At 48.2% G+C, this 25,200-nt stretch overlaps 1 protein-coding gene across 3 annotated transcripts in view; it reads right to left on the minus strand.

The window, feature by feature from the left end:
• Positions 1-1,489: 1,489 nt before the first annotated feature.
• Positions 1,490-25,200, minus strand: part of PKM (pyruvate kinase M1/2) — a 24,089-nt gene continuing 378 nt past the window's right edge. The window contains exons 2-12 of one of the 3 annotated variants that reach the window (XM_026068225.1): positions 19,076-19,128; positions 18,696-18,865; positions 18,210-18,301; positions 15,009-15,140; positions 14,623-14,809; positions 13,508-13,778; positions 12,674-12,824; positions 11,076-11,228; positions 6,231-6,397; positions 3,420-3,601; positions 1,490-2,730 (exon numbers count right to left, since the gene is read on the minus strand). In XM_026068225.1, the coding sequence (XP_025924010.1) occupies positions 2,624-2,730; positions 3,420-3,601; positions 6,231-6,397; positions 11,076-11,228; positions 12,674-12,824; positions 13,508-13,778; positions 14,623-14,809; positions 15,009-15,140; positions 18,210-18,301; positions 18,696-18,865; positions 19,076-19,116 (1,653 nt within the window). In that variant the 5' untranslated portion in view covers positions 19,117-19,128 and the 3' untranslated portion in view covers positions 1,490-2,623. Of the gene's footprint in view, positions 2,731-3,419; positions 3,602-6,230; positions 6,398-6,994; positions 7,162-11,075; positions 11,229-12,673; positions 12,825-13,507; positions 13,779-14,622; positions 14,810-15,008; positions 15,141-18,209; positions 18,302-18,695; positions 18,866-19,075; positions 19,129-25,200 lie in introns of all 3 variants that reach the window. The other 2 variants (XM_026068226.1, XM_026068228.1) reach the window with 2 other exon arrangements.

The following is a 25,200-nucleotide window of genomic DNA, read 5'->3' on the forward strand; positions in this document are numbered from 1 at the left end:
GCCCCGCCCCGCGCCGGTAGGGGGCGGGGCCCAGCCGGGAAGTCCCGCCTCTTAAAGGGGACGCGGCCCTACTCCCCTGCCYCCCTTCACCCAGCTGCCCCATCCCTGCCCTTGCACCCCGGTCTTTCCCCTGCACCCCCTCTACCCCCCTGCACCCCCATTTGCCCCCTTTCACCCCATCTGCCCCTCTCCTGCTCCTGCACCCCCCTTTGCCCCATTCCTGCACCCCATCCTCCCCCCATACACCCCATCTGCACCCCCACCCTGTTTGCCCCATCTCTGCCCCAGATCCCCTAACTGCCCCCCACATGCACCCCCTCACCTCAGGCTGTCTGCCACCCTCTGCAGGCACCAGCACCCCACAGCCCCCCCAGACAGTCCCACGGCCTTTGCTCAGGCCCCGACAGGTGCCTCTTGCCCATCTGTCCTGAGGGGCCACGACCAGCCCCTGCCTGGGACATCCCTGCTCTTCCCTTGGCCCCTGCCACAGGGGGCAGGGAGGGACCTTGCTTCTCTCCCTCCCCTCCTGCATATCCCTAGATGGGGCTGCAGGGCACACCTTAAACCCACCGATCATCCATGTGCACAGGATCCAGGCACCGACCAAATGGAGGAACGACCCAGGAGACTGCTGCCGAGTGACTGGAGGCCAAGGTGCCCGCACCCRTCTCCCCAGCAGCGAGCTRACCAGGTGTCCATCAGCTCCAGACCCCAGGCAAGCACCAAAGCCAGGACAAGGGCTGTGGAGGGGGTGAAATGAGAGGCCCCGACCAGGCCCTGGGAGCAGAGAGGAACCCGTTTCTCTCCCTGCATGAGACACACTGCAGTGCAAAAGGGTCTCAAAGTGGACCAGGACTGCTGGCCAGCCCCAGACCAGCTCCCCCCCTGGTGGGGGGGCTCAGGGAGCCCCAGCACAGCTGCATCCATCCTCCCCAAGTCACCTCCATCCTCCTCACTTGGCCCTGTTGGGCCTCATGAAAGCAAAACAGCCCAGGCAGCTGCAGCACCTGGATCGCTACGCTGAACRGAGGCCAAGCAGATCTGTGCACGGCCCCACCGCATCTATCCCAGCAGTCAGAGAGCGAGGGCTGCTGAGCACTAGCCTGCAGGGCAGCCAGAGGGGAAGGCTACCACGCAGTATGGCTGCATCACTTGTCACTCCTTGTCTCGTCAGAGCAGCACAAGAGACACAGACTTGGCCGCATCGAGACAACACAACTGCTCAGAGCCTTCCCAGGCGCTCAGGCCCCTTCTGGCTCCTTCCACAGGAGGTGGCAGCAGTGGGACACGCACACCCATGTTAATCCTGGAGCTCTGCCCTCTAGCTGCAGCCAGCCAACTCGAGCAAGAGGCTCCAGCACCACTAAGCCGCTTGCCAGGGGCCAGGTCAGCAGCTTGCCCCACAGACCCGCTCAGTAAGCGCTCACACACCTCAGCACGTCCATTTGGGCTCCCGAGAACAGCTCGACAAACCCCAGAGGCAGCAGGCTGATGGGTGCTTTAGCTTTTCTTTATTGATGTACATAGTTGTGCTCTACAACCCAAAACACCTGTTAGAGTGAACAGTTTGTCCAGATTTACAATGAAGGAGAACGTTCTCAGGAAACATGACTAAACTCACAGACAGAGACGCGACACTGCAATAGGAGCACAGGAAGCTCTTAGCACAGAGGTGAAGCGCGCTCGCCGTGGACAGCTGAAACCCTTGAAGCGCTCAACCCTTTAGAGCCAACATCCTGTTTCATCCTTGTTCTATCCCCACCCCTGCACCACCTAAGTCAAACTGAAAACAGCTTAGAGGGAACCCAGGCCTGGATTCATCTGAGATTTGGTCTTTTGGGAGGTTTCTGTCTCAAACRTAACAGCTTCTGCTTGCATCAGAGGGGGATAAATAGCAGCCAGCCTTAAGCGAGATGCTTTTTAGAACTTAAAGGGTTAAGCACATCTTGCTTTCTGAGGACCCCCACCTCATGAGTTTGTGGTGGAGTCTGGAGTGCAGAGAACCAGAGTAGACCCGGAGAAGAGAGCCAGCCTAGCTCCCACACGGTGTGCGACTAGACAGACCCATGGCAATCCATGATACCTCCAGAACTGGAGTGTACTGGTGACACTAACAGTGCGAGCCTGCGGGCGAATGAAGACACAGCAGAGAAGGGCAGGCGTTAGGTGGAGCTGCTGCGTAGCTGAACCTATGGGGCATAGGGCTGCGATTTGCCTGCTGCAGAGTGTTACACCGGAACCGTTGAACCTTAAGTCGCCTATTCCCTTCCCCAACACCCCAAACAGGGGCAAGGAAAGGCACGTTCACACCCTGAGGACAGTAACTAGGCTAAGAGGAGGCAGAGGAGCTCAAGTCCCATCAGCATGCAGGAACCTCCTACACTGACTCCAACATATATCAGGGCAGTACTTAACTACGGGGAGAAGTTTTTTTTAAAAAAACTAAACACTTCAAGTATTTTTAGTGATTTAAGGTCTTTTCCCCCTGCTGCTGCTCTCTGGTGTTTATCAACCTACATCCACTCTACAGACAAGGAGAACATTGCAAGCAATTGCTGGTCTAATGCAAGGGGAAGGGGAGTGGAGGAGGGGGAAGGAACATGTTGCTGGTTAAGTCAGTTCTTTAGGGAACCGGCACCACACGCATGGTGTTGGTGTAGCCAGAGCCAGGGCGCCAGCCTGTTAGTACAATGACCAAGTCACCGCTCTTGAAGAATCCACGTGCTTTACCTAGGAGAGAAAGGACGGAAGCGTCAGAGCTCAACTCCCACACTGCCAAACACTACCTGTAAGCTTGCCGCATGGGGAACATCACTTGCCACGGGTTCTCCGCAGCTCCTTAGTTTTGTTGCTCACTGCTCATGCCACAGGGGTGCAGGAGGCAGCCTGTCCCACAGTAATCGTGGCTTTGCTTTATCAAGTCCCTGTCCTCCTGTTGTCCACCATCAGCCACATCTCAGATGACTGACCCCTTGCCTTCGCTATGTACTCCTCTGCTATGCAGAGCTCACTTCAACAGCACCGGATCCAGAGGAGGSCCCCATGAGAGGAATCACCCCACTCTAAGTCTCCGTTTCATCTTTCAAGACGRATGAACATCACGGACCAAGCATTTATCACATTAAAGCATGCCTAGTTTTTCTGCTGGAAGCTAAAGGCTGTTGTGACATAACACCACTGTCCTATTTCCCCATCAGATGCGGTGTGCCTATGTAACACTGCTGCCTCCTGTTTCCCAATCGGATAGAGTTACCTACTGAGCAAAGGCAGCCAGTTCCCTTCCTGTCAGTAGCTACCCTCATCACAGGTCMCATCAGCAGCCCCAAAGCCGCTGCCTAAGGCACTCTGGAGTACCGTGGCCTAGAAGACTGTTCTCACCAGCCTCTGTTTAAGGGTGAGGCCAGAACAGCACAACTCACCAACATTCATGCCCAAGTTCACACGGAGATCCACATCCTCTGCCCACGCGTCATGGGCTGGTTCTTTGCACAAGACAGGGAAGATGCCACGGTACAGGTGGGCCTGGCGTGCTGTCTGGTCATTGCGGGTCACAGCAATGATGGGAGCCCGTGGGCGGTACCGGGACACCAGGTGTGCTGACCTAGGAGGAAGAAAGCCACAACACAAGGTGAAGCACCATATGACAGGCACAGCTGCCTGAGAGGGAGCTCAGGGAAGCCTGCACACAACCAGAGGGCCACCTCCACTCACAGCACAAGCATCAGCTGGGTTTGACTTTCATCCTGGAGGGCTTCACAGCCTCTGAAGGTACACTGCAGAGGATGACCATGGGAACTGCTGGCACATCCTGCAAGAGTGAAGCTCTACCAGCAGAGCTCAATGCCAGACTGARTTCAGAATTTAGCAGCTGGGAGGACCAACACTGGAAGGCTGCCCCTGGGAAAGAGTCCCTAGTCTTGTGGGGGAGATCACCTTGCCTCTGAGGTTAGGAAGTGCAATCTGCAGGTTTCAATCCTGGGAACAGGCACTTCTGTGCCTCTGTTGCTAAGTTAAGGTGGCTAGGTGCCACTTATTGCGGCCTCTGCAAGCAGCCCTTGGCATCTCAGTGGAGTCCCTGCAAGTGGCTTGCTCAGTTTTAATGAGCTCCCACTTTGTGGGATGGAAAGAGCCTGCACCAGCAGTGCTACCCAAAGCTTGCCAAGGAAGATGCTTTCAGAGCAGTCCCTACAAGGAAACTGCATTGGGAAAAGCAGAGCTGCCCCAGAAATGGGTTTGACTACAGCGCACTGATCAGTTTAAACATCTAGCTCCTGGAGGAGCGGCAGCCAACACTTAATCCCCCAAATTCATAATCCCAAACACCCAGAAGCAGAGAGCCTCCTCTCCGAAAGCTGCGTAGGCAGAGGGCAGAAGCAACAGCCTCAGCCTTTGCGTAGCTGTATGGCTCTGGGGAGGCTTGCCCTGGCAGCTCCTGCATGGAGCAGGAGCACACCAGGCAGCTGTGAAGTTCCTTTTAAAGAGGCTGCCACCCCATGTGTGGGGACCAGACAAGCCATCTGCCTCCAGCCCATATTCACCTGCTTAGGCCAGCTACAGCAGACAGGCTTGTCTACCGCAGAGCTTTGTTCTGTGCAAAACAGGAAGCAAATACAACTGAGGCAGAAATTTATACGGGGATGCTAGGCACAGAGCACTTAAATTGCCTTAACATAGCAAGCAGCCCACACTCAGTGATCTACAGCTTCCCTTTCCTTGCTTTTAGRAGACATCTGCAAAAAAAACCCCCATGATTAAGAACTGCAAACCCATGACATTTACTGGTACATCTTCCTGACGTGTCCTCATGCAGCACACYAGTGTCTTTACTAGCTTTTGCAGCCTAGTTTTCTGGTGCCAAGCTCAGCCAAAGCTGCATAATACTCAGATTCAGTCATTGCTGTTTAGAAGCAAGCAGTAGCAGTCTGCTCGAAGCACCCAGTCACATATGCCAGCTCTCACACAATCCTTCCCACACTGTCCAAAAAGCCTTGCAGTAGCTCTAGAAGACCCAGGTACTTAGAGGCTGTAACAGAATCCTCAGCTAAAAATATTCAAATATCAGAGTTCAAATCTCTTAAAAAAGGTCAAGCGTAAGACTGGAATCTTTTTACAAAGAAACATTAGAAGCACAAGGCCATCCAGAAACCGCAGTGCTTATGCAGTCATGCCCCATCTCTGTAGAAAGCGGTTGTTTCAAATGATATTAAGCTGCAAGTTTAAATGACGAATTCAGATGGGCCAGTTCTTCAGGCAGACTATGCCCAGCACATAAATAGTGTCATCTCTGCTGCAACATTATTTCCTTGGTCCAAATTCAGTGCAAGAAATCCAGATTCCCTTYTGGAAAGCAGTCTTTGAGAAAACTTATTGACAGACTTGCTTTGACAGTGGGCAGTCTAGTTCCTCTAGACGGTAAAGCTGATCAGCAGGGCTTTGGCTTTCTACTGTTTCCTTCCCACAAGCGAGAAAGTTTGTGTCTATTCAGTCTTCACCACCGCTGGACAGAACTGAACTGCCTAGTCTGCATTGCCCTGTCTCTCACCTGCAGCCAAGGCTGACAGGGCAGGTACACGCTTGGCTGCTGGACGCCTGYCTGTTCAGTGAGATAGATCCCATGCAGGCATAAGGAAGCCTGCACAAGATAAGACTTCCAACACTTTGTTTCCCAGTTCAACGACTCTAGGTTAAGCACGCCCTCTTTGCCCCTTGGGCTTAGGCAAGCAGCACTGATACCCAAATGGTCCAGCAAAGGACCTGGCACATTAAGCAGATCTGTGATTTGGTTGCTATCAAGACAGGTTAAGGCCCTGATTAAAAAATAAAAAAATAAAATTCTGCATCTGCTGAACTTCTTGGCAAGAAATCTTGAATTCAACAGCAAGACAGAAGCTGGAATCGAAGCTGCAACACTTGTTTTTCCTTTTGTTCTTCTAGTCAGCTTTGCTGACAGAAATGCCATTCTGAACAGCAAGAGAAGGCAGAGCTTGGTGCCGATGCCACRCTGGTGGAGGCACGCTCAATAACTYGGAGCTTAARTATCTGCAGATGTTTGAGATRTCTGCCCATCTTCCAAGGAACTGGCACTGCAGACAGACTGCCTGGGCTGAGCTGCAGCCAAAACCGGGACTCCACTGTTACGGCTCTAGTTTTTCCAAGAAAACTTTTGCTGGCCTCCTGCCCCCACCCTGTCATGAAGTCCACTTGACCTGTGGGAACCAGTCACCTCCTACCTTCCAGACTTGGTAAGGACAATAATGGCCCCACTGCAGCACTTGAAGGACGCTTCCACAGCGCCAACAGCGGCGGCCTCAGTAGGATCGCAGTTCAGGGAGGTCAGGCGACGCAGTTCCTCAAACAACTGCCTGTGAAAGATGGCGGCTTCGGCCTCGCGGGCAATCTATAAGAGCAACGTGCGTTCGGGAAGACACTCATGTCAGTCACTCAGAATGGCAGAGTAAGGCGAGATGCTCTGTCAGCAAGGTGTTKCACAACTCCCATCAACCGTTAACATTCAGAAGAGTTACCAATTAGCAAGTCCAGATTTAGTTCAATATGCTGCGGTAATGGTGACAACATTTAGCCAGACATGGCAGGCATCACCCTAACAGGGCAATCTTATGAAGGAAGCATTTGATTCAAAAGGTTTCTCTTCTGAATTGGTGGCACCTGCTGAGTCACCTCACCCTGCTTGGCCCACACTCAGGTCACATCCATGCCCAACTGCCAGGCGCTCTTGCTCTGCTTCTACCTACCTGGAGTCCTGCCCTGCTACAGAGATGAAGGCAACTCAGACCGCAGTGGTTACACAAGGCTGACATCGTAGCAGCATGCTGCTTGCTGAGTATTGGCAGTGTTATGATGGAGCACRTTTCCACTTGTGGAAACTACTGGCACAAAGCACGTATTTGCCTTTAGAGCAGCTAACCCACATCCTGGGAACAAGAGTTTGAGCTGTCTTACAGAGCCTACGTATCTACCCCTCTCTGAGCCCTACCTGCCGGACTCGGTCAGAACTATCAGAGCTGGAGCTAAGCACTTAAAAGAGGCCTCCACTGCGCCTACAGCCATGGCATCAGCAGGGTCCCTGTTGTTAACAGTGAGGCGGAAAATTTCTTCGAACAGCTGACGATGATACATTGCGGCCTCAGCCTCACGAGCGATCTGCAGGCCCGGGTAAGAGGGAAGGAGAAGAAAGAAGTAACAGAAAAAGAAGGAAAGATACACCAGAGTAACATGAGATCACGTTAATTTGCTTAATTGTCATAGTAATGCATGCAAGAGGAAATTAAACGTCAAGTTGTGTGTGAAACACTTTGGCTCTCGGGTTGTGAATTTGCTGAATGCAACTCTGACAGTGCCATGGCTGAAAGGGCCCTTCTGCCACACCACATGGCTGGYGGGTCCTGTTCACTGGCAGGCTTCTCAAAGGCAGCATTCTTGCTGGATTTTGGAGTCCTTTCAGAGCAACCAAATGCAGATCTCTTTTCAAGGACTAGAACAAGGACTAGAACAAGCCAGCCAAGAGTCAGACTGCACTTTGTTGCAGCTGCTTCTTACTTCCTTGAGAAAATCACATGGCATCTATCAGCCTGCTGCAGGTCCTGCCTCCGATTCCTCAAGAGGCACTGCTTGTAGATGCATATACCCCTTGCATACTTCTCTCCCACCCTCCAAAGTCACACAGCACTGGTAGAACAGCCTTCAAGGAGCCCAACATGTGAGCAATGCCTCTGAAAGCAGAGATGGGCTCTCTCCTAGTTTCATTAGGCTTAGTTTAGCTAGGAGCCAAAGAGTTTCACCTCCAAGTGGTGTACCAACTTCCCTTTCAGTAGTAGGGGAACAAATAGAAATAAGTCTTCCTTATAAGGTTGTCACACCATGTACGTTGGGGTATTTGTACAGCAGTAGACTTGGACAGACCACACGTGCAGAGGCACAGCTACAGGCTTGCTGTTCAGACTAAGCATTTGCAAGTGAGTTCAATGATCTATTCATCCAAGTAAGCGTGAGTCTCAGCATAAAGACAATTCTCATCTCAGAAGGCTGCATTAGCCCTTGACAACCCGATAAAGAAGGCTTGCAGAGACTAGGAAAGCATGCAAAGGTTGATCATCTTTTCAAGGACAACCTCATTCAGTTATTCTAGAAAGTGAACAGCTGTTACACAGAGGGACAAGTTGATGTTTAAGCGGAGATTAAAGTGCCATTATAGTGAAAGCTTTGTATTTAGACCCCCACCAAATAAGAACTTTGCCACTCTAGTGTTAATAAATTATTTTACTATGATACTGGGAATTATCCCTCTTTGACAGGTGTCAATTTAAGCCAAAGTAGTTAAGTGCCTTATACCTAAATATAACAGGACACATGTGACAGACAGGAACAGGAGTCCAATGCCAACCCCAGTCCCAGTCTTCACCCACAGGATCCTTGGCAATGTTTCAGGGTCAGACACTTAAAGCAGTCAGTTTTGTTACAACAGGCTTTAAGCTTGTTCCATTTTTAATCTAACGGCAAAGAGTAAACATCCACCTCAAACTGCTTACGCCAAACGTGAGAGCTGGTAGCCAGGYAGTATTTCTTCAGCTCCTGGGCAAAACGCAGGCAGCTTTGTCTAACATGCAGAGTAAGCCTGAGTTTAGAGGGAATCCCACGTACCACCTTTGTGAGAGTCAGAATACCTGTATACATGTGCCCACTTTGACAATGATTACAGAAGGGCACAGCAATTCCTAACTCCATTTTGTAGCTGGTTTTATTCACAGGGAAATGGCTAGAGGGTTTCCAGTTAGTGGGCTTGTACAGAAATGCCAGGGTGGAGGTGGGAGGAAGGAGAATGGAGCAGCCATTTGAACCTTAGTCCTGTTAGAGTGTCCAGGGCAGCTTTTGAAGGTTTTTGTTTTTACATGGTTTAAGAAAAATAGGGAATAAGAAGGGGAATTTGAAGGCAACCACTCCCACAAGTAGGAAATAGCCTGCCCAATATTTGGAAGCTTGCTACCAAACTCACTAGGGACATGTCACTTTTGTCACACAGATGCCAATTACTGAATGTGAAGCTCATTTCTATCAGCTACACGGAAAGCGATTGCTAAGCAAAACCATCGCAGTGTCCCAGCAAAGCTGCTGAGACAGGCCAGGGCACCTCACCATGGAGAAAGTTTCCTGGAGTACTCCAGTAGCAGGCCTGGATAAATAAATAAGTCTACACTGATGCCAACTTCAGACCAGGCAATGCATACAGCAGCTGCTCTTTACCAGAGGTAAGGTGCTCTCTCCCCACTGCCACTGCTTGGCTGTTTCAGACTGAAATATTCATCTGCTATTTCAGGGATGGGAATACTGTCCACGTCACACTTTAGTCCCTGATGGCCATCTGCTCCAGCCACATTTCAGATTTTTGGTGCATAGTTATTCAGGACACCTATTTAGCAGGGTTCATCCAACCTCAAGTGAGTTAGCTCAGATGAAAGATAAAATGAGTCTGGCTATAGGGGGACATGCTCCTTCCGCTATAGGAGAGCTCCCGTCTTGCTGCCTGTGCTAAGTTATACAAAAGTACAAAACAAATCTATATTTGCTCCTCTGCACAGAGGGTAAAAATCCTAAGTATTTGTCCAGGGTGAAAGAAACAAGCAAGCAGAACACAACTTCACTGCCACGTCTGCAGGAAGAAGGCAGCACATGCAATGGGCACTGAGCTCACGCTACAGATATTTCGGGCACAACCACTGCTGTACACCTTGGTGAGGAACTCAAGGAGAAATCTGCTCTTGAGGGTGGTTTTGCAGGGATTTGTCTTTGCAGTGCTGAATGCCTGCCTGTCACACCAGCAGACTATGGGAAGTGCCCTGCACCTCAAAGAGAAACCAGCACTTTCCTCAGCTAGAATAGGTTTCTGTTGTATTTGCCTGCTGATTTAGGATCAAAATACTCATCTATACGGAATGCAAGTATTCTCAGAAATTCAGGGATCCTCTCCAACAAAGGACAACCTGCATTAATGCCAGGATTGAAAACCAGGTGCAAGGTTTGCTGTAGCAAGTTTCCAAATATTGGTAGAAAGTCAGTCCTCATGATTTAGGTGAAAAATTAGGGAAGAACATTTTAGGTACAGTTAGCSTTCAGCTTGCAAAGCAGCATCTCATGCCCAGTCACTGTCCAAAGTCCTATTTTCCTATTTCCCACGTGCAAAAAGCACCTTTCCATATTGATCAAATAAAGGTAAAAGGAAGAAGACATTCACATAATGCACTGCAAACACACACACTACATTTATTAATCTATATAACCTGAACTGCAGATGAAACTTCTGAGTTATCGCTGCTGTGATTCACAGCAGCAATAACTGGGGAGAACCAATACTTCTAGATACTTGACATCAGGCTTTTTATTAACTGAAACATGAGCTGGGTGAACTCGAAGCAGAGCAGAGGTTTCTGGCAGTTTAGACATGTAAAAACAAGGTGCTGTCAGTAATCATGCAACAGCATCCCCATCACCAAATGCATTCGGCATTGAACGTAACAGTGCTGCAAATCACCCTTGCAAACCTCCCCCGTGCCCCCATACACAGGAGTCAGCTGATATGTTCCATTACCTAGAGATAAACTGCTTAAACTTCTCCAAGGTCGAGGAACTGCTTAAGCAGTTCCTCGACCTTGGAGAAGTTTAAGACACTGAATAAGCCAAAAGGAGTAGCCCATTTGAAGAAACTCATACCAAGGTAACAGCAAAAAAGCTTCACCCTGGCATTAAAAAAAAGAAGTTGGAGTACAAGAAATCTCAAGTTTTAGATCTCCCAGCATTGCAAAGCAGTTCTCAGCTCTGCTTTACAGTAGTATGCAGCACAGAAATTGAGTTTTCAGACCCTTGTGACCACGCTAGGTAAAGGAAAGCCCACAGTGGGAGTATGGACAAAAAATTGCTATTACAGACTGCTGGGTGCTGCCACTTAGCACCAGACACGTTTGGATCTTCAGGTGCCTGCTCAGATCGAAGATGCTGGGAAACGGCATATTGCCATTACTACCCATGGGACAGGTCCCCCCGCCCAGAGCAGAGGCGTTACTCACAGCATGCTGCATGCGCACAGCCTCAAGCGGGTAGTCTCCCTTGGCAGTCTCTCCAGAGAGCATGATGCAGTCCGCTCCATCCAGGACAGCATTAGCAACATCACTGCCCTCAGCCCGAGTTGGCCGAGGTTTCTTGATCATGCTTTCCAGCATCTGGGAAAGGACAAGTCCAAAGAAATCAAAACACCGTAGAAGGAACCTGCTGCTTTTTCACTAGTGCACTTCACACTTTATACATAGCACTGGTAAGCTAGGTGCTGTCTTCTGCCCTAAAAACTCTGGGAGAGGAGTTCTTGTGGGTTCAGAATAGAGAGAGGGCTGGTCCCTAACCAGTTTTGAATTAAAGCATCTACAAACAAGGAAAACAACCCATTTCATTTTCCACCCATTCTACAATTATTCCCTTTCCAGAGAAAGCTAACCTACACAGCATCACAGATCCTTTATTCTGACTTTCCAGGTTAATTTTTCAGCATGAGGCTTGACTCAAGGAACTTGGAGCTTTTTAAAGTATTAAAGGAGATTTCTTCTATGGAAATTCTGCTGTTGCTCACACCCAGCCACATGTTCCCTATTGATCTCGGGCATACAGTATTTTAGTATCTAAAAACCAGGTTAACAGCAAGGTCAGTACCAGCCTAAGTCATTCTCATCCAAAGCAGGTTTTCCAGTCCTTCATACAATATGTACATACTGGTAAACCCAGTACAGCTAGTAAAGCAAGTATAAGCCCAGGCCACTGAAGAAAGCAGAGAACAGGATAGCTTTTCAGAGGTCAGGTCTTTCTACTCTTTCCCCAGAAGATGGTGAAACCTCTATAAAGCAGCCACCTGTTTGACTTCTGCAAACTGCCACCCACCACAGCCTGGCTGGTTCTCAGTCCTTCCTAAGATGCTTGACTTAATCCCTCACTCTACAGTCTCAGGGAGAAGGAGCAGGTGCTGCTGTAAATACAGAACCTCCACCGATTACTGTCTAGAGCCAGCCTTCATTATCCTGTTAGAAGCGTACTCTTCCACAGCTTGCGCGCAAGCACAGCCAGGAAGCCAGTCACCCCAGGGCCTGAAGACTGTCTACACAAGATCCCTACTGGAACCAGTGAAGCTGAGGAGTCTCAACTCCCCCTCCCTCCCTGGCACCTCCCAGAAAGATGAGGAAGTTGAGTTTTCACTCACTTCCCTCTGATGCAGCGGTAGGAGTGCACCTTGTAGGAGACTGGAGAGGTAGCAACTCCGAGCAACTCTTCTCTATTAGGCACAGATGTGTTATTAAAGACAAACACAAAGCACATGTGATTTTCCCCAAAGTTTCAGTCAGCCAAAATGCTCACTGTGCTTGGAATTGAGGGATTAAGCCTTCAGCAACCACACAAGAGGTCCTGTGACCTACCTGGGGAAGGTATCTTGAACAAACTCCTTTGGAGCTCTAGTGCCTCAAGACATGCTACCCAGCTACTGCCTTTGCTCACTGCATCTCACACTCCATTGGAAGCTGTCAAGGACCTTCCCCCAGGCCACCCCTCTGCAGCATGCAGTGACAAATACACATACTGCCAGACCCCACAAACTTGTTCTGACACTTATACTGCATTTCCATACCTGAGTGGCACAAATGATGGGTTTGCCAGCCCTGTTGCAGCGCCCAATCATCATCTTCTGGGCAAGGAAGACTTTTTCAGCAGGGATCTCAATTCCCAGGTCACCACGAGCCACCATAATGCCATCACTGGCCTCCATGATCTCATCAAACCTGACAGCAAGAGAAAAGGCGTGTTATCCCTCTCATTCTGCAGGGAAACTCACTGAGGCCAGATCATCTACTCTGCCCCCGCTTCCAGAAAGATTCACTGCTCTAGAGTGCTATATGCGGTTATGCTATCAGCATATTGCCTTCCCATGTGCCATTACGGTATCAGACAGCAGGCTTCCTGCAACACCACAGTAGAAAGAAGAAAAACAAGACCAAGTCATAGCACAAAGTTTCCAAAGCTATACAAAAAACAAACAAGTGCATGAGCTGATCTGAGACATTTTAGTCTGACAGTTTGTCAGAGACTTGGCGATTTCCATGCCTTAACCCACTACCTTGACTTCACCAAGAAAAACAAATTTGCTGAAGTTTGAACTCGCTCACCACAAAGACCATGGCAGATTTTCCAAGGGGCTCAGGCTGTCACACTCACCCCACACCCTCTGGTTGTGATGCTTACACAAACCACTGTTCATAATGCAGCTCCATCAAGTCCCGTGCACGTGAAGTTAACTGGTGGCCTGCATTACCACCATGTTGTGGTACACTAGTTGAGTCTGCCAGTGCTGATAAAAATTGGAGACGAGAGGAATCTACACAATAGCGCAGAGGTCCGTGCTCTACGTGGTTTCTCTTGGGGATACAGGGGCACTGAGCTGCAATACCACCCGTGCAAAGCTCACCTGCGCACGCCCTCGTGGTTCTCAATCTTGCTGATGATCTTGATATTCTTTCCCTTTTCGCCTAGCACCTTCCTGACAGCATGGACGTCAGCAGCCTTGCGGATGAAGGAAGCAAACACCATATCTACATTCTGCTCCACACCAAACTTGAGGTCCTGAATGTCCTTTTCGGAGACTGCGGGCAGGTCCACTGCAGCACCAGGCAGGTTCACTCCCTTCTTGCTGCCAAGCATGCCACCATTCTCAATCTCCGTCATGACATAGTCCTTGCCTGAAACAGATGTGTTCCCACGGTCAGTGTTTACCRGCAGGCTCCCCACCGCCAGCTCCCACGCTACCTCCCCACCAGAGCTGCCTGAGAACAGTCAGTGCTATCAGTCACGGTGCGTGATAAAAAGCGCATTACAGCTCTCTTCAGCAGACTTACGTAATGCATGAGCTTGCAACTTACTCCTGGGAGCCCAAGAGGCCATTCCAACTCCATTCCTATGCTATTCTTGAAGAGAAACAACCATTTGTTCCAAGCAGGAGGCTGGAACTCCCTGCCTGAAAGAGCTAGCAGGTTGCATTTCTGCACACGGGAGCACTGCAACACCAAACTGAGTACCTGAAAGCCTCTTCTCCACCTCCCTGCGCTACATACTCTGCAATTAGAGGTAACAAGACTAGAGCAGTTTATGCACCACTTGAAGGGAATGTGGTGGAACTAATCTTGCCCCTACATTACCAGTTAAAACTAGTTCTGTGTCTAACCACAAGGCTCCACGTTTAACTAGTCGAATTACGCRTGAAAAGTATGAATTAGCTTGGCTGAACAGACTTAGGTCATGAGCACAGGTATACCCCTACCAGAAAGTCATCTTTGACAAGGGGCTTTAGACAGMAGTCCAGTGACATCCAGCCAAAGTTAGTTACGGAAAACTTCCTACAGTTAAGTAGAAAAAAGTTTTACTGCATTTTAAATGGAAATCTAACTGCAGCATTAAACCTAGAAGTATGGCACACCTTTCTGAAAGACAGGACTGCAAGCTTAAAAAACCACCACGACAATAGCTGGAAGGAAAGCACAAACAGGTACTGCTAGCAGATCCTAAAACCCTGTGGTCGCTACACACCTTTCTCCTTAACCAGCAAGGAAATCAGACCATCGTCCACGTAGATTTTGCTGCCAATATCCACAACTTTGATGAGATTCTTGTAGTCCAGCCACAGCACATTCTCATCACAGTTCTCCATGTAGGCATCATCCAGGGTTACTTTGAGAGCTGCACCCCTCTTGAGCTCCACTTCTGCTGTGCCACTCTGCATGTCAAAAGCACATTTCGGTGAGACTGGTGTACAGACGTTCACTGCAGCTCATAACTCACRGTACAGACACCAGACCTTGCACACAGTTCTCTAGTTCCCTGAAGACATTTCTTGTTTGGTAAACAGGCCACAGGCATAAACATAATATCTAGCCTTACTTACTGAAAAAGGAAGAAAAAAAGCAGCAACTTACTCCCTTGATGAGTCCAGTTCGGATTTCGGGTCCCTTTGTATCCAGTGCAATAGCCACAGGTCTGTAGGTGATTGGGTCAGAGGCAAAGCTCTCTGTAGCTTCTCGCACATTCTTGATTGTGCCCTCGTGATACTGGCAAGAAAAACAAGATAAGGAAACTTTCATTCCATTTCTCCTCCACCACACAGAGAAAGGACTGCTATGCATCCCAAACACCACCCAAGCTTACAGCTCTGCTCTCAGATTCTGCTCAATTCCAGTTCCAGCTCCAGAATTTAATTCAGGCTGAGCTTCTAAAGATGCTGAGTGTGGACTTACAAGGGCCTTTCCTAAGTGAAAGCAGAGTCTGAGTTACCTGGCTACTTCTTCACTGTATTTTAGGTCCTCAGTTCTAAGCCCACATGGACAACTGAAGGAAACTGCCCAGTTGTTCAGATGTTCAGCTGAAGTGATTTTCCATCAGGATGTACACCTTCCCTCTGAAGATCAGAGGGAAACCAACAAGCCTTTAGGAAGGCCGCTTCCCTAACTAAAAAGTCAACAGCTTTGCTGAACATTCATAACAACTGCCTGTTCAACACAGGAGAACATCAGAAGTGCTGGCAGCTGAAAGATTATGCACAAGGGAAGAGTTTTAAATGCCAGGAAAATTTCAAAGCTAAGCAATTGCCACACATGGCCTTTCCTTTCCTCCCTTCAGAGCATGGAAGGGATGATGCCGTTCTCTGTACTGCTGACTTCCCCACAGACTTCCTCTGGCATCTCCTATCAGTCCCAAAGGCTGGGCATGGCTAGTCTCTGAACTCCACCAGCAAGCAGAGGGACAAGCTTTTTTTTTTTGCAACTCTTCAGTTTAAATCTCCCCCAGAGATATGGGATTTACTAAGACGACATTATCCATTTAAGTATTTACATTTTATTTCTAGAGCTAAAGCAATTGCAGCAGGACRTTCAAGACTCCGGCATCAGGCATGAAGCTTCAAAACCCTTTCATGTGAGCAAGAACATTTTGCTAATACTGCCAGTTCCAGGACAGACAGCTCTGTGGAAAACTCCTATCTCAACTACCTCAAATGAGCTTCAGATGATCAACAGATCCATTTACTTTACTTGTTTAAACAACATTAGAGATAACCTCAACTCAAAGTTATGYAAGCCTTTACAGACAGTTGAAGATAAGAAATGCCCTTTCCTCTCACTGTAACACTGACAGGGCTTGAGCAGTCTCACCTGGAAACCTCATTTCCCCTCCCTGCCCTGGTTAGCCTCACACACCAACTTTGATATCTCTGGGACAACAATCAACACCAGGAAGGAGCAGCCAGAACAAGTTGTACTTAAACATGTGTGAATGCTGTGGCCAGAGATACACCAGAACAACTAACATTTTAGAGCAGAACTAATTTCATTTTCTGATCAAGTACACAGGCTGGGACTGACAAGGCCCCAACCATTCCACAAACCACAGCCTAAACAGCCACAGTACAGGAAGTGAGCCTGAACAGTGCCATTAAGCTTATCTGGTCCCAGTTACCTGGGATTTGTTTTAGTTTGATACAGGTGAATGACTGGCTCCTAAGGAGCTTGACTTCCTGGAAAGTTATGTATGCAGAAGAACCAGAATGCAGGAACAACTGGAGGTAAAGGGAACTCTTTCTACAAGAAAAAGCACACAGCCAGATCTTTGAACACCTCGATTTAAGTTGTTAACTCGAGCCCTATTGAAGATGCTAGACTGGACACCAGAACCAAAGTACACCGGACAGCTGAACACCTCTTGAGACTTCACTGGCAAGCAGAGTGTTTCAGAGGAACCAGAAGGGAACTGAGACTCACTACAGTGACAGTTAAACTAAACAGGAGATTACAGCAAGACTGGATTCTGTTGTAATCTAACCTCATCTGTATGAATTATGCTATTAGATTTCACTTCACCCAAAGCAAAAAGCCACATTCCCTGTCCCTTGCTCCCAGCTAACAAGTATGCAAACCACAAAAGCAACTCAGCTGGGCCATACTCCAACTTCAACCTGGCCACCAGCTCCCTGCTGAGCCACCCAGTCCAACAGCTGAGCCAGGGTATGGCATTTGGCTACTCTTCCTCAGAGGCAAAGTTACTTCATGCTGCGCTTTCCGCACTTTTTTTTTTGCATGACCTGCAGCCCATGTACTGACACCTCCCCAGAGGTTAGTATTAATATAGTCAAGGTCTGATGTTTGCCCACAGCTAGGCATCAGACCTTTTGATTTCTTCAGTGCCCTGTGCCCTTTAAAGATCATGAGGGTGAGAGGCCAAGCTGTTACACACCTCAAGGCTCTTGCTGTTTAATTAGTAAAGCCATCTACAGCTGTTACTAGGCTACAGTCTGACATTTTGAAAGCTGGAGGACAGCCAGCATGAAAACTCAGGGTGGCAATCTAGGCAACATGGAATGGGATCCCTGGCTTCTCCAGTATCAGTAAGGATCTCATCTATTTATATCAACACAGGCTTGTCTACCACAAAGTGTTGATTTCTTTTGACCTTATTCTTATAAGCTTATTGCACCAGCTCCCAAGTATCAGGGTGCTATCCTCACGACTGCCAGGAACATACGTGGGCAGCCAGTTAGCCAAGCAAACCCAGGAGTTAAATTATTTAAAATTCCTAGCAGCTTTCTTTTGAAGCCAGGTTATTGACTGATCAGTTGTTTCCAAAACACCCAGCAATAAAACAGGCAAGATGAACTACTGATAGTACAGGTATTTCTGCAAAGGTGCACAGCAAGACAGTGACCAAAGTTCTCATCTTCCACTATTAACTGAGAACCAGCAGCCTTTTATAGTTAACAGTATGACACGAGGTTGAAGAACTAGGGAGTTTAGGGCAARCAGCTAGAACACAAGTGTAAAATATCAGTTACCTGGCTCCCAGGTAGAGGTGGATACAGAGAAAGGCATGCATGTGTAGGCATGAGGAACCAACTTGACCTGCTTCCACAGTGGCTTGGAAAGCCTACTTAAGTGTTACCAACAGTCATTCAGGCTCAATGTTTACAGCTGGTGTGTTTCCCCCCACCAAAGCAGAGCTAAGTATTGCCTTCCCACACTAAGGCTGGCCTGAGTAAGCTGGATTTCACTTAGTATCTTCTTTCATGAGAGTACASGGCAGTCAGGCACAAGGCCCGGCCAGGGCAGCATCAGCTCAGGCCCCACCCTTACCTCATGGGTGCCATGAGAGAAGTTGAGGCGGGCAACATTCATTCCAGATTTAATCATTTCCTTCAGCTTTTCCACAGAGCGGGAGGCTGGGCCTAGAAGGAGGAGACAGTTTGAATATTAACTTGTAAAAATAATGAGATGACCACAAGAGTAGAGTATTTCATGTGGATGAGTAAGGTATAACGGATACAGGCTTGCTCAGTGCTGAACCAGCTCATTTCTACAGCAGCAAAGGCTGTTTCAACTTGCCTTCAGGAGGGACGTCAGAACCTAACCAGAGAGATTCCCTAGCTACCGGATTCACTCCTAGCAGTAACAGAGGTTAGGCAGACATGGGAAAGTCATGTCATTTCAACACAAATTCAGCCTTGGCAAGAGATAAAAGCTGAAGCCTTCCCACAGTTTCCCTAAGTTTCACCAACACAGGGCTTCATAGCTTAACTGCTGCAAAGAGCTGCAGTCCTCTCTTATCTAGGAATCACCTACCAATGGTGCAGATGATGCCAGTGTTTCTTGCAATGGTTGGCTCAGAGTCAATGTCCAAGCGACACATGTGCTCCAGGAAAGTGTCTGCCATGGCAGCATGCAGCTGCTGGGTCTGGATGAAAGCAGTCCCTGCATCGTGGTGCTTCGACATCGTTGCTGGAATTCTGTATCTAGAAGAGGAGAAAGTGTTGCCAGGTTTAGAAATCATAAATACTTGCTCATCAAGCAGAGATGTCAACATACCCACATGATGAATATGGAAGTAATGAGAAGCCTGCCACTGGTTAAACTATCTTTATGTGCCTACTTCAATCTCCTAGATACAGGCAGACTCGTTCCTGTTTCAAAGTTATCCCCCACAAATGCCATCCAAAGCTTACCTGCTTTCCATGGAGATGTTCCCTTCATAGGTTCTCTTCATAGCCAGTCTTGCCTTARAATTACAGGACAACAAAATTCAAGCACTTCAGTGCACAAGCAGAGACTTTGACTCTTCTCTCCAAGCCCACAAATCACTTCTCCTACAAGACTTGACTGGGTTTCCCCTCACAACTGCAGACCTTGGTAGCTTGCTGCTAACATGACTGCAGATGTGCTTTACGCAGGCAGTCTTCTAGAGAGAAGCATCTAATCAAAATGAAGTCTATCTAAGCTTAAAACCCACCCTTTAAGCCTGTACAGATAAGTAGACTTGAGTTATTAAATGCAACACCTTGGCAGAACATGTATGAGACTGAAGATTTCCTTAATATGCTCAAGGTCCTTCTTCAAACCAAAGACACTGTGGGGAATTCAGGGATGGGAAGAGACTCCTAACCTAGAGCAGCAGAAAGTGCCACCACAAAGTTTAAGACTGGTTATTCAGCATTTTGTTGTTTGGATGCAATAGGAGACTGCACGCTCCCCTCCGCCACCTATCCCCCCACTTTCTGGTATCAAGCAGTCCCAGTAACATTTGCAAGGCCAGAACAGGAAACTCCTCTCTTAGTTTTAACTACAGAGGATCCAAGACATTTCGGCACGCTTTTTGGAGTCAACTCAGTAAGATAAAAATCCTGCAGGCTCAAGCTGCTTGCCCTTGCAGGACCTGAGCATCCCCAGAACAGCAGGAAAGGTCCCCATTCCCAGGAGGGAGCTGAATTAAAGCTTAACTGTCTGCTTGGATGGAAGGATAGTCATCTCCCAGCAGCACTGGTGCTCCAGGGCATTTCCAGTTGCATACCTCAGGTCATATCGCAATTTTGTTCTGAAGTAGCAACGGCAGCTGAAAGCYGTCTGTCCTCTTCTACCTGCCCATCTCCCTTCTGCGTTTACACTCTGTCAAAGAATACTTTGTTGTGCTTGTACTTTCTGGTAAGGCAAGACTCAGCTGCTTCATATTCCGGTTACATAACCGGTAAAGTACTGCCTCTGCTCTCAGTCAGGGGTCTGCATTCAAAAGGCCTTCAGGAAATGAGTGATTTAAGATGGGTAGCAACACATGCAGATCACTAATTCTGACTTCAAACACTGGTCACCTGCACACAGGGGATAGGCCCACAGACAGGACAGATTCAAAGTCTGTGACTATTTCAGCCTAATCTATCACAACCTACGAGATGACTTCAGAGATGCCTTTAGCATGGCATTTAAGAGAGAAACAAATTGCTGCTCAGAGAGCAGAGACACAGTAGGGTTTTTGCATCCAATTCTTCCTGCCGTAAGCAGAAAGGTGAGCTAGCTATGTGTACAGCCAGTGCCAATACGTTCAGCTTTGAAACAGAGGCACTAATAAACTGATAGCTTTGACAAAGCTAGCATGGATGACCAGAATGAAACGCCATGCCTCTAACTCATGAGGGGGGAGATCCCCTGCGACCCTACCACGTGCCTCGCAGGGATGCCACAGAGGCTCCATTCAGACTGTCGCTCCTCCCCTCCACCACTGCTGCTAGTCGAACCTTCTGCATGTACGTGCAGATCGTCTCGCAGGCGGCCCTGACTCACCGTACCTCGCTACGCTGCAGAACGGAGCGAGGAGACAGGCCACTGAAAACCATAATTTGTCCTGGCAAGTGTCCTTTACCTCAGCCCTGCCAGAAGCTGCTGATTCACTGAAGTTAGTACAAGAAAGTCTACCCACATAAAAAGCCTGACAAAGTTACATTATTATARGAAAGCCTGCTGGTCAGACCTGAACATTATGTTTTAGCTCTCTAACATTTGCTCGTTTGTCCTTGAACACCTGCATAACAGCACCGCATTCTCTAGATGCGCATAAAAAAAGCTTGCTGGGAAATTGTCTATATACAAATAGCAATGATCAGGTCTGTGCTGCTTCTGAAAATAAGATGTAGAAGAATATGGAACAATAGTATCCTAAGATGAAAATCGCATCCAGACTGTTACTTGCAAGCTTAAAAAAAATACACAGATGAGTTCTCCCCCTTTTCTTCGGGGCAGTTTCTATTTCATGGAAATCCTCCACCCACTCAAGTTATTTGCATATATAATTTTTACACCCCCCAAAGTCTTTAAAAATATACAAAAAGGGAGGTAAAGCTCAGTTTCATTTCAAGTCAGAATCTCCTTTACAAAAAGATTTTCCAGCAACTCAGTGAGATCAGAAAAATTCATCACAGGCACCATGACCTTGTCTAGAGCAGGGAAGAGCAAAGAAACACAGCAGCAAAAAATCCCAAGCACCCATTTGCCCACACACATCCAGCTACACAAGCTTCACATTTTTACGTTTCCTCTTGCCTTTCATTACCATATATTTACAGAGCATCTACTGAATTCCACCACAAGGAACAGTTTTAAAATACGACAGGAATGTCTGGCATTTCCCAATACTTCTTTTTTAATCAAACAGTGGGACAAGGATTTCAAGACCACCTGAAGACACTGTGCACTCAGTCAGCTTGGGTGGATCAAGTAAAGGGGGAAAAGCCTATTTCTTTAGATGTTTTAATCACTGAATAAATCCAATATCCTTCTTCAGGGAAGGACTAGCAAAYCCCTGGGTTTAATACTAGAATTGCCCACGCTTCAGGCAGGGTATACTAAAGATGTCTGGTACTTTCCTGGTATCTTAGGGCTCTTGAATATTCTAGAAAGTCAGGACCGTTTGAGGTCAGGGAAGATCAGTTTCAGTAGCAAGGTGACTAACTCAAGCCAGCTCATCCAGTTCTGCTGCAAGAAACGGTAGGACTAGGGCATCTCCAGCTCTCCCCTGGGGCAGAAGCAGGCAGTACAGAGCTAAGYTGCAATCCCCAGCCCAGGCTGGGCAGTTTGCTCTCACTCTTCGCATGCAGCTGTTATCTCAGCTGGCAACAAGGGGAAGAGGAAGCTGCAGCGCCTAGGCTGCAGGCAGAGCGCCCTGGGACTGTCCCTAYGCGGAAGCACCGCTGGGCTGGCCTGGTGTTAACTACCACCACACCAAAGGCRTTTTACTGTCCTTTCTTGGCCTGTAAGAGCCTCAAAGTTACATCCAGGCATCAGCACAGTCGTACAGGGGATGAACATTCCTAGTTCTATTCCCTCTCCTACGTGGGAGGGTGTGGCGTGGGTCAGCTACCCTTCTTCATTCTGAAAAACAAGGTTGTTCAAGTCCAGGTGTTCCAGGGCAGCCTACACAGAAGCGCCAGAGAAGCCAAAGAGAGGCAGAAGTGGTACGAGTTCACAYTACATTTGAGAAGGCCAGAGTTATGAAACTAGGCAAGCTTTCTGCCAACTTTCAGACTTCCAAAAACATCCCAAGATCTAGGAGAGATGTAGGCTTAATTCATTCCAGAAGCTGAAGTGACTCAACAACAACAAAAATCTAGTTCTGTGGAAAGTCAAGCTTTTAATAAGGTCTGTCAACTCTAGTTCCAGAAGGGAGAGAACAACATGTTCTTCTTTCGGGTAGCTGTTGCAGGAGGCAGCTTTGCACTGTTACATAACTACAAGATGGCCACCAGAAATACAATCWCTTATCTGCAACACCGGACATGACCCAGAACCCACCACCTGCTCCAGCTGATACAAGCTCTTCCCAACAGCAAGCTGCGGACTCCTTTTCTATACCTCCAGCTATGCAGGAGGAGACATTCACAGCCTGTAGCTTTGTGATGCTGATGTTTCTCTGGCTTTCAGAATACAAATTATCTGGATCAGAAAGGTCACACTAGCTTGCATGGTGCCATGTGACATCAGCACTTTCCCTGCACACAAACGGATTAACCGTCACATCAATATATGATTTAGCTCAGCCTGCCCCTCCCAAGAGGGCAAAGACATACAGCAGGCTTAAAAAACCTCAACCAAGTGCAGGTGTCTAGCATCAGATGTTTGCTGAAGAACTTCGCTAGAGAGATGTATTCCCAGCACAGACATAACACAGCAGGCACACCTACCAGCTTATCCTATGTCAAAGGAACATACTGCAAGGTTAAGGAGTCTTTCAGAGCACCTGAAAGCCTGCTCCCACACCAGCAGAAATCGAGGCTAGCTGCTGCTTTTGTCAAGATGGCAAAGTCTTTTTTAACATAACAAAGTAAAGCTTTTTAAAATTTAAACATAACTCTAGATGGAAATACAGATCCTTCAGCTAGATACTGTTCCACTGCATCACCAGCTCCAGGATGGAGATTTGCTGCRCGCTCAGTCTGGTAGTGGCAGTGACTAGGTATTGCAGTCTCATTCCCTACGTGCCATTCATCACACCACACTGCAGCGAGAGACAGCCCCCTCTAAAGGGGCACCATCTTCCCCCTAGGGAGAACAACGGCCTGGAGACTGGAAGAGAGACAGAAAGGACTAACACGTGGTTCGCTCTCCTATTCAGCCTAAGAAGCATTTTTCTGTATCAAAGCAAAACATCAGCTTGTTGTGGGGAAGGGGAATTAACAAGCTAACTAACCAGCTTTGTGTCAGGCCAGATAACATCAATATGCTAAGGTTTTAGTAAATTTATTTCTTCAGGCAGACAAAGAAGCAGACTAGCAATACAAGAAAACTGCAGACTGTCCAAGCAATAGGCTCAGATGCGGGCCTACAACCATCGCATAATTTTTGTAAGCAGCAGGAAGTACATTATCTTGTGAAGTGAAGTTTCTTGGAAGGCTTTTAAATGCAAGACTCTGCTTCAAACACCTGGTTCACAGCACAGTTTCCTGTGTTGGTAGAGAAGGCATTCTTTAATCTGGTCACAGGATRGAATAAGAGTTAGTGTCATTACAACACATTAGGCCACCAAATGGCAACTGTGGAGCTGCTCCTCGTCAAGCAGAGATAACTTTCTCAGCAAGATGTGCAGGTTATTCCTAAGGAGCAGTTACTTTGACTATTAACCCAGATTCTGCTTTGGAAACAAGGTATTAGACAAAAAAATATAAAGTGCTTATGACCAAATTTTTAATAAGCACTTCTGGTTGCACAATCGCCCTTGAGTTTCCCTAGACATATCTAGGTAATCAGAAACTCTTATTTTCTTCATCCAACCTTAAAGCACTTGTGCCAAAGCAAGTCATGATTTGCAGGAGCATTTCACAGGAGCTATTGTAGCAGAAGGTGGTGGCCACATAACCAGAAAATTAAACATTAACATCACAAAAGCGCCTCGAAACAGTGATTTCTATTAACCTGTGCTTTGCAGATAAATAGGTTATCAGAGCAAAGCACATTTTAAGAGATCGTCTACTTTTACTAATCTGAGGAGACAGTAGTGAGGTTTCCATTGTTTGCTAACAAAAGCGCTATTCATGCGTAACTAACTCCGCAAAGAGGATTCAAACATGTTTCAAAGGTTTTCATAGCCCTTAGTAAAGTACAAGKGACTGTCAAAAAATCAATTGGACATGTTTAGGCAAGCATAATTACAGAAGTACAGAAGATTAATTCAGAAGGGGCCTTCCCTTACGGGTGCAATGAAGAGGCTGCTGCATCTCTAGCGAGTTCACTGAGCCGTATACTGATTTAAGTTCACGCCATTCAGAACATCGCCAGAGCTGTTACGTGAGTGCGCGGCGGGGGGAGGGGGGGGTTGGAAAACCAAAGTGCTTCACTCCTTCCACATCTGACTCAGCCTCTCAGAAGATTCTGGTCCAGCGCAAGTCATTTATAGACAGGAASCTCAATAAGGTGTTGCAATCCAGGCATCACACGCCTTCCCGTAAGTTTTACTGCACYGATCTGAAGCTTCAGAGAGTTTTTGCTTCATCATTTCCCCCTCGACACTAGCCGTTACCTCCTCGCAAAAATAGTTTCAGCCCTCCCCTCGCAGAGCGCAGGCGGCACGGGCAGCGCTTGCTCCCCGCAGTCAAAGGACCTAGCCTCAGCTTGCAGCCCACCGGGCGCAAGAGCCGCGTGCCCGGCGCGAAGCCGTGTCGAGAGCGACGCTTGCCTACGCGTGCGGCGGCTGCGGAGCGGCGGCACCCCCGGCGCGGCACGGCCGCTTCCCGGAGCGCGGAGCTCGCCGCGGTGCGCGGGGGAAGGGCGGGGTGGCGGTGCCGGCCGGCTCGGGGGCGGGACGGCGCCTCGC

Source organism: Apteryx rowi, unplaced genomic scaffold (genome assembly GCF_003343035.1).
Source record: "Apteryx rowi isolate R43461 unplaced genomic scaffold, aptRow1 scaffold_27, whole genome shotgun sequence".
Taxonomy (NCBI): Eukaryota; Metazoa; Chordata; class Aves; order Apterygiformes; family Apterygidae; genus Apteryx; species Apteryx rowi.